General features: G+C 42.2%; 2 protein-coding genes across 9 annotated transcripts in view; one reads left to right on the plus strand and one right to left on the minus strand.

Moving 5' to 3' along the window:
* TUBGCP4 (tubulin gamma complex associated protein 4) overlaps positions 1-6,147 on the plus strand; it is a 33,216-nt gene extending 27,069 nt beyond the window's left edge. For 2 of the 4 annotated variants that reach the window (XM_050799459.1, XM_050799460.1), the window contains exons 14-18: positions 1,439-1,616; positions 2,564-2,698; positions 4,499-4,615; positions 5,230-5,369; positions 6,022-6,147. In XM_050799459.1, the coding sequence (XP_050655416.1) occupies positions 1,439-1,616; positions 2,564-2,698; positions 4,499-4,615; positions 5,230-5,369; positions 6,022-6,034 (583 nt within the window). In that variant the 3' untranslated portion in view covers positions 6,035-6,147. Of the gene's footprint in view, positions 1-1,438; positions 1,617-1,826; positions 1,925-2,563; positions 2,699-4,498; positions 4,616-5,229; positions 5,370-6,021 lie in introns of those variants that run through there. The other 2 variants (XM_050799461.1, XM_050799462.1) reach the window with 2 other exon arrangements.
* TP53BP1 (tumor protein p53 binding protein 1) overlaps positions 3,903-12,574 on the minus strand; it is a 112,446-nt gene continuing 103,774 nt past the window's right edge. For 4 of the 5 annotated variants that reach the window (XM_050799343.1, XM_050799342.1, XM_050799341.1 and 1 more), the window contains 4 exons: positions 10,551-10,645; positions 9,799-9,998; positions 8,831-8,976; positions 3,903-8,383 (listed from right to left, as the gene is read on the minus strand). In XM_050799343.1, the coding sequence (XP_050655300.1) occupies positions 8,196-8,383; positions 8,831-8,976; positions 9,799-9,998; positions 10,551-10,645 (629 nt within the window). In that variant the 3' untranslated portion in view covers positions 3,903-8,195. Of the gene's footprint in view, positions 8,384-8,830; positions 8,977-9,798; positions 9,999-10,550; positions 10,646-11,303; positions 11,423-12,574 lie in introns of those variants that run through there. The other variant, XM_050799344.1, reaches the window with a different exon arrangement.

Here is a 12,574-nt window from a genome sequence, read left to right on the forward strand (position 1 = left end):
AAGATCCTTAGCTCCCAGAATCCTACAGGCCCACAGTCCGCTTACCTCCTAACTTGATATGCTCTCAATACCCTTGAAGAAATCAAGTTTAGATGTATTTTTTCATTTTCATTATAAAAATTTCTAAATATAAACAAAAGTATAGACCATAACAAAATCGTGTGTCCTCATTATTCACCTTCAGTAACCATCAACATTATACTACTATTATCTGTCCCTCCCCCACTTTTTTGTTAGAGCTGTATAAAGCAAATCACAGTCATTTCATTCTGCCAATAAACAATTGATAAAGGCATATTTCAGCAGAACTACAATGCCATTATCACATCCAGCAAAATTAACAGTAATCCCTTATAATCTAGTATCCAGTCTACATTAAAATTTCTCCAGTTATCTAAAAATTGTCTTTATGTTTGGGTTTGTTCAAATCAGTATCCAAACAAGGTCTATTATTTCATTATGTTTGTTCCTTTAGAAATAGATAATTTTAAAAACCAAACAGAATGGGACTGTCTTCTGCAAGCCTGCCTACAGACAGGTAAATCAGTCCTGTTGTACCAAGAATCAGCTGTTCTTCCCATGTGTCTTTTCAGTACGGAGTCTCAGCATTAAGCAGTTAGCTCCTGAACTTGCAGGGAGGCAGGAGTCTATCTTAGAGGGAAGCTATTTTACTTTCTTTGGGCTCAGGGACAGAGAATCAGATTCATCATAATCCTTGATTCATAATACACTATTTTTTTTGAGACAGGGTCTTGCTGTGTTGCCCAGGCAGCACATTGCAGCCTTGACCCCTGGGTTTGAGCGATCTTCCTGCCTCAGCTTCCCGAGTAGCTGGGACTGTAGGTGGGCACCACCACACCTGGCTGATGTTTTAAATTGTTAGTAGAGATGGCGTCTCACTATGTTGCTCAGGCTGGTCTTGAACTCCTGGGCTTAAGCAATTCTCCTGCCTTGGCCTCCCAAAGTGCCAGGATTACAGGTATGAGCCAACATCCCTGGCCTGCTTTAAGAATTATAAAAAAGGCTATCTGTAATCTTTTGTGATTTACGTTTTTCATTCAAAAATCGTATTTTTGAATATGAGAAGCAACATGAGTCAGCCATTCAAAAAGGCATATTTCAATAGAACTACAATGCCATTATCACAGCCAGTAAAATTAACAGTAGTCCCTTATAATCTAATATCCAGTCCACATTGAAATTTCCCAAGTTATCTAAAAAATGCAGAGATGGGGTCTCATCTTGTTGTGTAGCTGGAGTTCATTCATTTGACTGCTATATAATATTCCATTGTATAAATAAATTATAATTTATTTGTCTACATCTCTAGCCATTCTTTCCTTACTGCCTTTTTGTGAGAGGAGTGGGTGGCACAAAGTCCTAGAGCCTGTCACAGGGTGAAATTTTTATCTTGAATATCCTGTTGTTTCTGTCCTAGGTACAATGTTGTTTTCAAGTACTTACTGAGCGTACGCCGGGTGCAAGCTGAGCTGCAGCACTGCTGGGCCCTACAAATGCAGCGTAAGCACCTCAAGTCCAACCAGACTGATGCGATCAAGTGGCGCCTAAGAAATCACATGGCATTTTTGGTGGATAATCTTCAGTACTATCTCCAGGTCTGTGCTGAGAGATGAGTAGAAGGAAGGGGTATGGAAAAATGTCTAGCAGGTTGGCAGGGAGTATTGAATAGGGACTGTAAGTTTGTATTTGATAAAATGGTGGGGTTTGAGAAAATTCAGGAGTTATATCATTAAGCATGTTTCTTAAAATAAAAAAGCATTTTATTTTATTATTTTTTAGAGACAGGGTCTTTCTTTGTTTCCCAGGCTGGAGTGCAGTGGTACAGTGATAGCTCACTGAAGCCTCAAGCTCCTGGACTCAAGTGATCCCCCTGCCTCAGCCTCTCAAGTAGCTGTGACTACAGGTACATGCCACTGCACCCAGCTGGTTTTTAAAATTTTTTGTAGAGGTGGAGTCTCACTTTGTTGCCCAGGCTGGTGTCAAACTCCTGGCTTCAGCCAGGTGTGGTGGCTCACGTCTGTAATCTCAGCACTTTGGGAGGCTGAGGTGGGCGGATCACTTGAGGTCAGGAGTTTGAGACCAGCCTGGCTAGCATGGTGAAACGCCATCTCTACTAAAAATACAAAAAAATGAGCCGACCATGGTGGCGCATGCCTGTAGTCCCAGCTACCTGGGAGGCTGAGGTAGAAGAATTGCTTGAACCTGGGAGGTGGAGGTTGCAGTGAGCCGAGATCACACCATTGCACTCCAGCCTAGGCGACAGAGCAAGACTCCATCTCAAAAAAAAAAAAGGAAGGAAAAGAGAAAAGGATGGGGCAGGGGAGAGTGGTCAGCCAGGACATTGGAGGGAGAGGTTTTAGAATTATGCAAATAACTTCCTACAAGGCTGGGCAATATAAGGGTGTCTTTGGTCAGCCTTAATGTGACTTAGAAGGAAGATGAGTGGGGGCAAAGCATTTTCATTTCAATCTGTCAGGCATCTTAATGTCTTTGAGTGCTTAGAATATTCAAGGTGCTAAACTTTTTGTGTAATGTCTATCAGGTAGATGTGTTGGAGTCTCAGTTCTCCCAGCTGCTTCATCAAATCAATTCTACCCGAGACTTTGAAAGCATCCGATTGGCTCATGACCACTTCCTGAGCAATTTGCTGGCTCAATCCTTTATCCTATTGAAACCTGTAAGTAAGGCGCATTGGTTTCCTCGGACTGCTTCTAGCACTGACCATTCCCTTAGGCGCTTTGAGTTGACAGGATATGAAACCATCATTAAGCAATTATTCAAGTCCATTTTAAAACATTTTTTAAGAATGTATAAAGCGGCCAGGCATGGTGGCTTATGCCTGTAATCCCAGCACTTTGGGAGGCCGAGGTGGGTGGATCACAAGGTCAGGAGTTCAAGACCAGCCTGGCCAACATGGTGGAACCCTGTCTCTACTAAAAATACAAAAAGAAAAAAATAGCCGGGTGTCGTGGCAGTCACCTGTAATCCCAACTACTTGGGAGGCTGAGGCAGGAGAATTGCTTGGACCCGGGAGGCGGAGGTTGCAGTGAGCCGAGATCATTCCACTGCGCTCCAGCCTGGGCAACAGAGCAAGATTCTGTCTTTGGGGATGGGGTGGGGGGGGAAAGAATGTGTAAAGCAAAACTAAAAAGGCATGTTAAAACAGGACCTAAGATGTCTTTGAATTTTGGAAATATGGGGTGTGGTGAGCAGCTACAGATGAAAGAATTATGTGCTTAAACCCTCAGGAGTTAAAGAAACTCAAAATCCTTGCTGACAATACAGAAAAATCAATGAAAAGCATATCGAGTTCACCTTCTTAGAAATCTTTTGGACCAGGATGGATCAGTCATTTCAAAGTTTTCATAGACAGCTAGAGTAGTGTTTCTCTCTCGATGTGTGTGTTTCTGTAAATACATGTATGTCTCCTTCGTGGCAGTCATTCTCAACTTTGGCTGCACACTGGAATCATCGGGACCCTTTAAAAAATCCAGATGACAGAGCACTTAAATTAGAATCCCTAAAACAGTGGGACCCAGCTACCAATTTTTTTTAAAGCTCACAAGCTAGTTTCAATTCCAGGATAAAGAACAGGAAGATTGAAATGATCTCTGGTAGTTTCTAATGGAACGGTCATGCCTCCTCTCTGACATGAGCTGGTTGTTATTCCTCAGTGTGCTACAGCACAGCCGTTACAGACTTTTAAAAATGTTCTGGTGTTTAGGGCTATTTCTGCTGCCCAGGAAGAGGAAGATATATATTAATAAATGCCATTTCAGAGGGCTGGTTGAAAACAACCAAGAACTACTGTGATGGGTCGATGCTGTCCTTATGTGGCATAGATGTATCCATAGGGAAAAGCCGAGTATCAGAGCAGGTCATCATCATTAAATATTTATTGAGTGCTTACTGTATGCAAGGCACTGGGGATACAAAGAGGTATAATTCATGGCTCTGCCCTTAAGGAGCTCACAATCTAGTTGGAAAAACAAGACATATATATACATACAGAAATCATTAACAACACAGAGGCCTGAACAATTGCCAAGTGGACAACAGTACAGATAATAAAGAAGCAAGAAACGGGGTTCGCTAAAGGCTACAGTGGGGAAGGGAGTGCTTCACTGAGAGAGTGGGACTTGAACTGGTATTAAAAAGAAGAGCATCCCAGGCAAAGAGAACAACACTCACAGCTCAGAGGCAGGAACACACTCTGCGGGTCTAAGAAATGAAGAGTTAAATGTGGCTAGAATGGAGGTTTGGTGCGGGGCTGAGAGAGTAATACTCGCGTACGCAGGAAAGGATGCGTTTGTTTTACACATATTGTATGTCTGAGGGGCTGGCAGGCCTTGCAAGTGACAGTGTCTATCCTCTCAGATTTGGGAGGTCAGCTATTAATCAGACTGTTCTCCCAAATCTTTAATTTCATGGACGTACCTTCCTTCTTTTCCTAATGCCAACTCTGTTTCCTGGGTAGGTGTTTCACTGCCTGAATGAAATCCTAGATCTCTGTCACAGTTTTTGTTCGCTGGTCAGTCAGAACCTAGGCCCACTGGATGAGCGTGGAGCCGCCCAGCTGAGCATTCTCGTGAAGGTGCGTCTGCCTGGAAGTATGCAGCCTTGCCGAAAGGACAGAGGTGGTTTTGTCAATGGAGAATTCATGATCTTTCCTCTGAGTCAGTAAAGCATTTCCTCAATACACACACGTACAGAAATAAGATATAAAGATAAAAATGTTGGTATCAGTTGATTTTGAATCAGGTAATTACTGTGCCACCTCAGAATGCTCAAAAATAGTTCAGTCCTGAATAGTTTATTCAGCCCATCAAATAAGCATTGGCTTTGTTCTAACTTCCTCACATCCTACCCCTCCTTACTTCCTTGAACTAACCCCTATCTCACTGAGATAATTATCTGCTTGTAATCAAAACGGGTTCTCCCCAACCCCAGTACTTGACAAAATACATTAACTGGAAACCAGCTACTAAATTCCTACTGGTGAAAGAGTACTTTCATAGGAAGTCATGCATGTATGGATTTGGTACAAGTCATTTTAAGAACTAATAGAAATAGGAATGTGGGAAGGCCAGGTGGTTCTGTAGAATTTTGAGCAAGGCTTTTCCAAGAAACTCCTCCCTCCGCCCCCATCCTCCATATGGAGAGTTGGTGAGCTGAAGTGGAATGACAGCTGAGTCCTTCTCTCTGCAGGGCTTTAGCCGCCAGTCTTCACTCCTATTCAAGATTCTCTCCAGTGTTCGGAATCATCAGATCAACTCAGATTTGGCTCAACTACTGTTACGACTAGATTATAACAAATACTATACCCAGGCTGGTGGAACTCTGGGCAGGTAGGAGCAACCCTTGGGTAACTCAGTAGACTTTTGTGGGTGATTTTTTAATGAGTTGCAGAATTCTAGAGCTGGAAGAAGACTTTAGCCATCATATAGTCCAAATACACTCATTTTATATAAACAAGGTTCAGAGATAGAGGTGTGACCATCTTTAATAATTTTAATGAAGATTATTTTCTAGTAGAAGTCATCATCATCATCATAAAATACTAAAAAACCTGACAGTGAGATAGGTGTTAAGTCCTTTGCTAGGTTATGTATTGCTATGCTGGGAGGCAGTGTGCCTTCCATTCCCAATTCTGATATGAACTAGCTGTGCAGCCGTGGGCACCCCGCCTTGCTGGTCCCTAGCTTCCACATTGGTGAAAGGAGGGGACCACCCCTTCTAACTCTAAACTTTAAGTGAGATTCAGTGGTAGCTGGCTTCCCAGAGCTCTGTCATTCCCATTCAGAAAATCACTTTATTGTCCTTTCTCTCTCTAAAATGTCTGCAAGTAGACTTTTTTCTAAGCTATTTTAGCAGAAGAGTCAAAGAAACTCTTGTTTTAAGACGACATTATTTAGACCACAGGTTGTCCTGATTCATATTTCTTTGAAGGCAGTCTTGGGAAAGCATGATACTTAATAAGGCTCTTTTTCTCTTTTGTAGTTTCGGGATGTGAAAAGTTATGGCTCATAAACTGAAATAACAGCCACGTTCCCAAGTTTGTACCAGAAGATTCAAAACAAACATCCCATTCTAGCCAAACACAAATAAGTATCTGTGGCCTAGTGATAGGACTCTACCTTTTCTCCTGGAAGCAGTTACTGAAAATCCAGGAGTACAAATCCTTCCCATCATTCCCATGTGGAAAGGCCTGTCCCATCAAGGAGAACATGTGGCATCTCTGATCCTTTACATTGAGAACATTTGTTGGATATGTTTGTTTATTCAGTAGTCATTTATTGAGCACCTACTGTACATGCCTTGGTACTGTTCAAGCTGTGGGAGATACAGCAGTAAACAAACAATATAGAGCAGAAAGTTAAGTATTTTATGGTTCATATGTGAAAAAGTAATTATGTTTATAAATAGGCTAACTGCTGGATGTTACCATCAAGTAAGAAAGCAACAGGTAAGATAGGCTTTCTCTCTCCCTATACCAAGTAGTTTATACCTACACAGATTGGGCAATTCTAGCTAAAGAAAATATATTTAAAGTATTTCTTAGGCCAGGCACGGTGGCTCACGCCTGTAATCCCAGCACTTTGGGAGGCCAAGGCGGGTGGATCACCTGAAGTCAGGAGTTCGAGACCAGCCTGACCAATATGATGAAACCCCAACCCTACTAGAAATACAAAAATTAGCCAGGTGTGGCGGCATGTGGCTATAATCTCAGCTACTCAGGGGGCTGAGACAGGAGAATCGCTTGAACCTGGGAGGTTGCAGTGAGCTGAGATTGTGCAGTTGCACTCCAACCTGGGCAACAAGAGCGAAATTCCGTCTTAAAAAAAAAAAAAAAGTATTCTCCAATAAAAAGGTCTTTAAGAAAAAACTGAGATCAAGTTGTTAGATTTTTAAATAGTGAAGACTGCAGGCCCAATTACCCATCTTACACAAGCCATAGGGGTTGAAGTTATCTTAATATGGCCCAGCCATCACTGGTAATCAATATTCCTATCAGTGTGAGTAAAAATAAATATTCATTGAACAACGCCCTCCAAACTGAAAAAGAATGCAGTGTTCTGGCATCAGTTTATAGTCACTGAATCTGGTCTTCATCACTACATCTACACACACAGGGAAGCTCTGACAACTTATTCCCTTCTATTATGAGATCACCCTTTCCACTGCTATCTCTAGAGCGGGAGCTGGCAAACGATGGCCTGCTGCCTGTTTTTGTAAATACAGTTTTGCTGAAACACAGCCATGCCCATTTGTTTACCCATTGTCTATGGCTGCTTTCATGCCCTCACAGCAAAGGTGAGTAGTTGTGATGGATCAAATGGCCCACAAAGCCTGAAATATTTACTCTTCGGCCCTTTACAGAAAAAAACTTGATCCCTGCTTTAGAGAATGAGAAGCCATGAACGGGGATCAGTGATGCCAGAGGAAGGGAAGGAACAGCTTCCAGCCATTGTGACAATAATAATAATATTGGGTCTTTGACTAGAACTTGTAACATTTCCAAGTGTTCTCACTTGTGCTTCTCATGTGTATCTTCCGGAAGGTCATTCCATCAAGCTTATGGTCACTGTCCCTTCATGGCAGTTGGTCCTTTCGTTCTCCCTTTAGCTCTTAAGTGGGGGAATACCCACAGGTCAGCTGTTAGTGATCTCAGCTCTAAAGAGAGACAGCATGAGGTCTTTCTTCAACTGTCAGGAAACAGCTGTGCCCAATTCTGCTCAACTTTTGGCACAACTGTTAATCTGGGCCTTCACCTACTTTAAACTGAGTTTTTGCAAGCACAGCATTTTAGACACCCTGGAATAACCTTTTGGGAATGATGCCACAGAATAAAGTTCACTCTTAACTTTGCAATTTCCTTGACTAGCTGTCCTCCTAAAGTGAATAAGCCTATTGAAAACCTCGAGAAAGTACTATGTTTGTCTTGTCGTTTGTCTTGTCATTTGTTCTGAGATTAAGCTCAAAGAAACAGATGAAGAAATCCCAGTTACTACAACCAAAGAGATTCAACATTTATTTTATCATAAAAGTTCAGCAAATAAAACTATATACAAGATCCATGCAAGGAATCCAGTTACACACAAGACACATTTAAAACCTGGTTAAAACACAATCTCCACGATAGCAGGGAATAAAACCAGTAAGACCAAGTATCTTTAGTGAGAAACATAATCGTGTTTATATTTTGGATGCTGCTTGAATCCAATTCTCTCCCCAACAATGAGGCACTGGATCACCCACTCTTGTGACACGACAGGCAGCTGCAATGCTTCAGCACACTTCAGCACCGAGGCTGGGCAAGAGGGGTCTGTCACCACCACATCAAATACCCCTAAAGCAATATCTGCAAGGAGCAAGTGAAAGTGAAGAAGGAAAGTACACTCAATTTAGCCCTCCATTACAAAGAGAGATTTGATTCTAACCAATACATCCCACTCTGCACAAACCAAAGCCCTATTATGTCAAACACACTGCTGATCATGACCAAAAGTAGAGGTATAATCACTATGTGCTGACCTTGTAGAAATATTTAACAAATATATGCCCAGTGCTTCATTTATGTTGACTCACCTCTTGAAGGTGGTACTTTTCTTCTCTAAGAAACATGGATACGGTCAACCTATTAGGCCTGAGCCTTGGACCACAAGTCCTGACACCTAGAGGTCTAAGGAGATCTCTCGAACAAAGACACACACACACACACACACAGGTACCTTTGTTATGGGCACTTGAATGGTCTAAGGAGATCTCTCGAACAAAGATACACACACACACACACACACTCAGGTACCTTTGTTATGGGCACTTGAATGGTGCTGCTTCACAGAGGCTGCCCCTCCAGTCATGAGGATCTCAGACCAGAGCTCCAGGAAGTTCTGCTGTTGGTCTGATACCAAGAGTACCTTCAGATTCTGGAAAGGATTTTCACGGGGTTGCCTAGGAAGGAGACAGAGAGATAGCCCTATGTAACTGGAAAGGACCTTAGCATGACAAGTAATATCCAACAAACCGCCTTTCTGCAAAGGGACTCATGTACATCTGAATGCTTTCAAAACTAAGTGCCCCATCAGGCATAGTGTTTCAAGCCTGTAATCCCAGCACTTTGGGAAGCTGTGGTGGTTGGATCTCTTGGGCCCGGGAGTTCGAGACCAGCCTAGGCAATATGGCGACACCCCATCTCTACAAAAAATAACAAATTAGCTGGGTATGGTGGCGAGTGCCTGTAGTCCCAGCAGCTTGGGAGGCTGAGGTAGGAGGATCACTTCAGCCTGGGAGGTTGAGCCTGCAGTAAGTCATCATTGTGCCACTGTACCCCAGCCTAGGTGACAGAGCAAGACTTCATCTCAAAAAGCTAAGCCCTATATTAGGGTCCCCCTTCTCTTCCTTCTTTCTGTGAATGACCTGTATTCCTTGCAATCCTGGCTTTCTGATTTCCATGTTTGTTCTGGGGCTGAGAATAATCTGAATCATGCTCCTGAGCCTATATATTTTTAATGTTCGCTTAAAACTTAGTTCTCTAACTTTACAGGTTGAGAATATTGACCCTATATACAAATCTTCACACATTTTCAAAAGGTTCCTAGCCAATGTAACCTATGGAAATAAACTAAACTCCTGAAGGCATTTCAAACCCACTCAAATTTATCCTACAGACATTCCAATTTCTAGAAAGCTTTACTCTCTCACCTAGATTCTCTTCCCTCCAAAGCTTGCTGTCTTCCTGTCTATACAATTCTGGATGGGCTTTCAAATACTTACCAGTCCAGAATTCTTTGCTCCTCAAGGCTGTACCCAGCTGGCAACAGATAATTACGGTAGTTCTGGAGCTGGTTGGCATGGCAACTATCATGGACCCAGACATGAGACACACAAGGAATCCCACTGGCAAGGCACAGGAAGTACTTCCGGGTTCGACAATGCTGATCCGCAATTAGAAGACACTGGTAAGCTGTGTTACACTGGAAGACAAGAAGCAGAGCCAATGGGTTTGGTGACTTCTGTGGAAAGCTCCTAAGCAGCAGCCATAGTGAGCCATGAAGAGCAGATCTGAAGACTCCCAACTACTACCCAACGTGTGATTTAGTCTATCCTTCTGCCCAAGGCCACTCTTCTCACTGAAAGGCCCAAACGATTTCCACAGATGTTCTCTCTGCCTCACCTGCAGCATTCTGAGGACCTAAATCCTCAAGGGACAAACAAGACCTATGAACTCAGCCTTTCAGGCTAAGAATCAGCAACCCTAATAGGGGTTTCTACTACTAAACATAAATATCAATCTTCTTTTGTCCCAGCAACAGAACCAGAGCCATTAACTAACCCAAGGTCCTAACTTGTCTTCCCTATACACAACAAAAATTATATTTCATGCAATGACATTTTGGCAGTTTCTCAGTTCCTGAAATCTCTGGCTACTTTATCCAGGTTCCCCAACCCCTCTCAGGCCTCTTCTCATACAGCAAGTTGGCTCTTCTCATTGCCACTATATTAGGTTACACAAAGAAACTCCTCACCTGGGCTTCATTGAAATCTTCAAGGATATAGCCAGCCCCTGCTCGAAGCTGGGATTCTGTATACTGCTTGTTGAAAGGAGGAATTTCTAAAAATTCTACATTAAAAAAAATAAGATAATAATTACTGAGTGGTTTTCTTACTTGCTACCTTATACCTGCTTCTTACTGCCCCCTTTTCACTCCCCAGCTATCTATCCACAGCAGTGTGTCCCCAAAGACAGGCCAAGGGCTTCCCCATGGGTCAGAAAGAGATCTGTCTTGAGGCCTTTAAAATGCTGCCAAAAGAAGGGACAAGAGCAGGAGGAATTGGGAAGATGAGGACTGGAGGTAGGTCCTAGACCTAAAAACATCCAAGGTTCCTGCACCGGACTGTTCACAGGGATGGGCGCACAACCATTTCCCACAGTGACATATTCCAACTTGAATAACCCTTACCATCAGGAAGTTCCCTTTGTGTCTATCCTAAATCTTTCCTGTTGAAAACTAAACCCCATTTCCTCTAGTTCTACCTTCTGTGGAGATGAATAGCTAATGAACACTTTATAATAAACCCTTCATATTCCCACTGCATCAGCCTTTTTACCCCGTTGTACACTAAAACTTTGGTAAACCAGAATGGTCAATGAAATATGGTTTTAAAATTTTAACGGATTAAGTGAAGGTTAGAAAATCCTGTTTCAACCTTTTTATTGGAAACTATCTACCTTTGATGATCTTGAAGTACCTCAGGACACTGAACACCAATGACTGCTCTATAGTCTTGAGGGTGAAGTAGAAGATATGAGAGATGAGGCTGAAGCTGTAATGACCCTAGGCAATTAGAAATTGCTTCTTTTGACCAAGTATCTAATTTGAGCTTGTTTTCTTGTCATCTGCTCCTCTCATATATAAATAACACATTAAAAAAAAAAGAAAAGAAAAGCAAGACATTAGAGATTTTAGTTAATTAGGAGTTTTGGGAAATTAAGTTCTAATTAACTGAAATTTTTATCACAAATTTTAAAACCCAACCCAATCCAATGCGTAAGGTTCAATGCCAGTACCACTCCCCTTCCCCTTCACACCCAGTGGTAAAACCTACAGCAGATCCCTTGTGGAGACGGCTCCCCCTTCAGTGCCCTCGCTGCCTGCTGGAGCAGCCCAGGCAGTGCTGAGTCCCCATGTCAGGGGTCTCCATCTCCACTTAGTTCTGACTAGCCAACCTATTCACTTTTATTCTCTTTTCTTGATTCAGCATTCTCCACATTCTTCTCAAACAGAAATCCCAAAACAGAAACTCTACATGGTTTTAAGAAACTCAGAATATAGCAGAACTGTTTCTCAGCTTTGTCTTGATATAGCACGTCACAATCTTCGCACCAAGATTCTACTGCTGAGTCACTGCCGGCACCCCGCACAGTCCTGCATTTTTCTCAAGACTTCTACTTTATGTCTGCTTAATCCAGGATGGGTCTATTTAGATGTTAATCCTTAATTATATTTCCTTGCATTTGTCTAATGAAGTATTACCCTGTCTAGGCAATGTGTTTCTCTAATTTTTCTCGAGTAGTCTGGGTTCCAATTTCTTCATTTTTGAGGTATGAGTGCCCTGCCCAGCCAGATGCTAAAATGAATAGATTGTTAATCCTGCCATCTAAATAAAGTATGAAGGTACTAAATAAACCCAACTCCAGGGTCAATCCCTGTGTCTGAAGGATCTCTGATGGTGTGCCACCCAACGAGATTAGGTACCAAACTCATTAATAAATACATCTCCTAAGATGGATTTAAATATTTTACTGAGCTTCTGTTATAAGCTGGTGTCTAAGAATTCTCATTTATCTGTAACACCTACCAAACAGTTTCTTAAAAACTATAATTCTGCAGAAGATTGTTTTAGTATTAGATGTCTTCCTCCTTCTTGAGATTGAGAAACCCCTAAGCATTCTCATACACTGAAAATATCAAGGATTCTGGTACTGTTGGGCGCCAACATAAAGACACATTCACCATAACCACACTTTCTATCAGAAACCTGGAGATCC

The sequence above is a fragment of the Macaca thibetana genome, chromosome 7 (assembly GCF_024542745.1).
Source record: "Macaca thibetana thibetana isolate TM-01 chromosome 7, ASM2454274v1, whole genome shotgun sequence".
In the NCBI taxonomy this organism is placed as follows: domain Eukaryota; kingdom Metazoa; phylum Chordata; class Mammalia; order Primates; family Cercopithecidae; genus Macaca; species Macaca thibetana.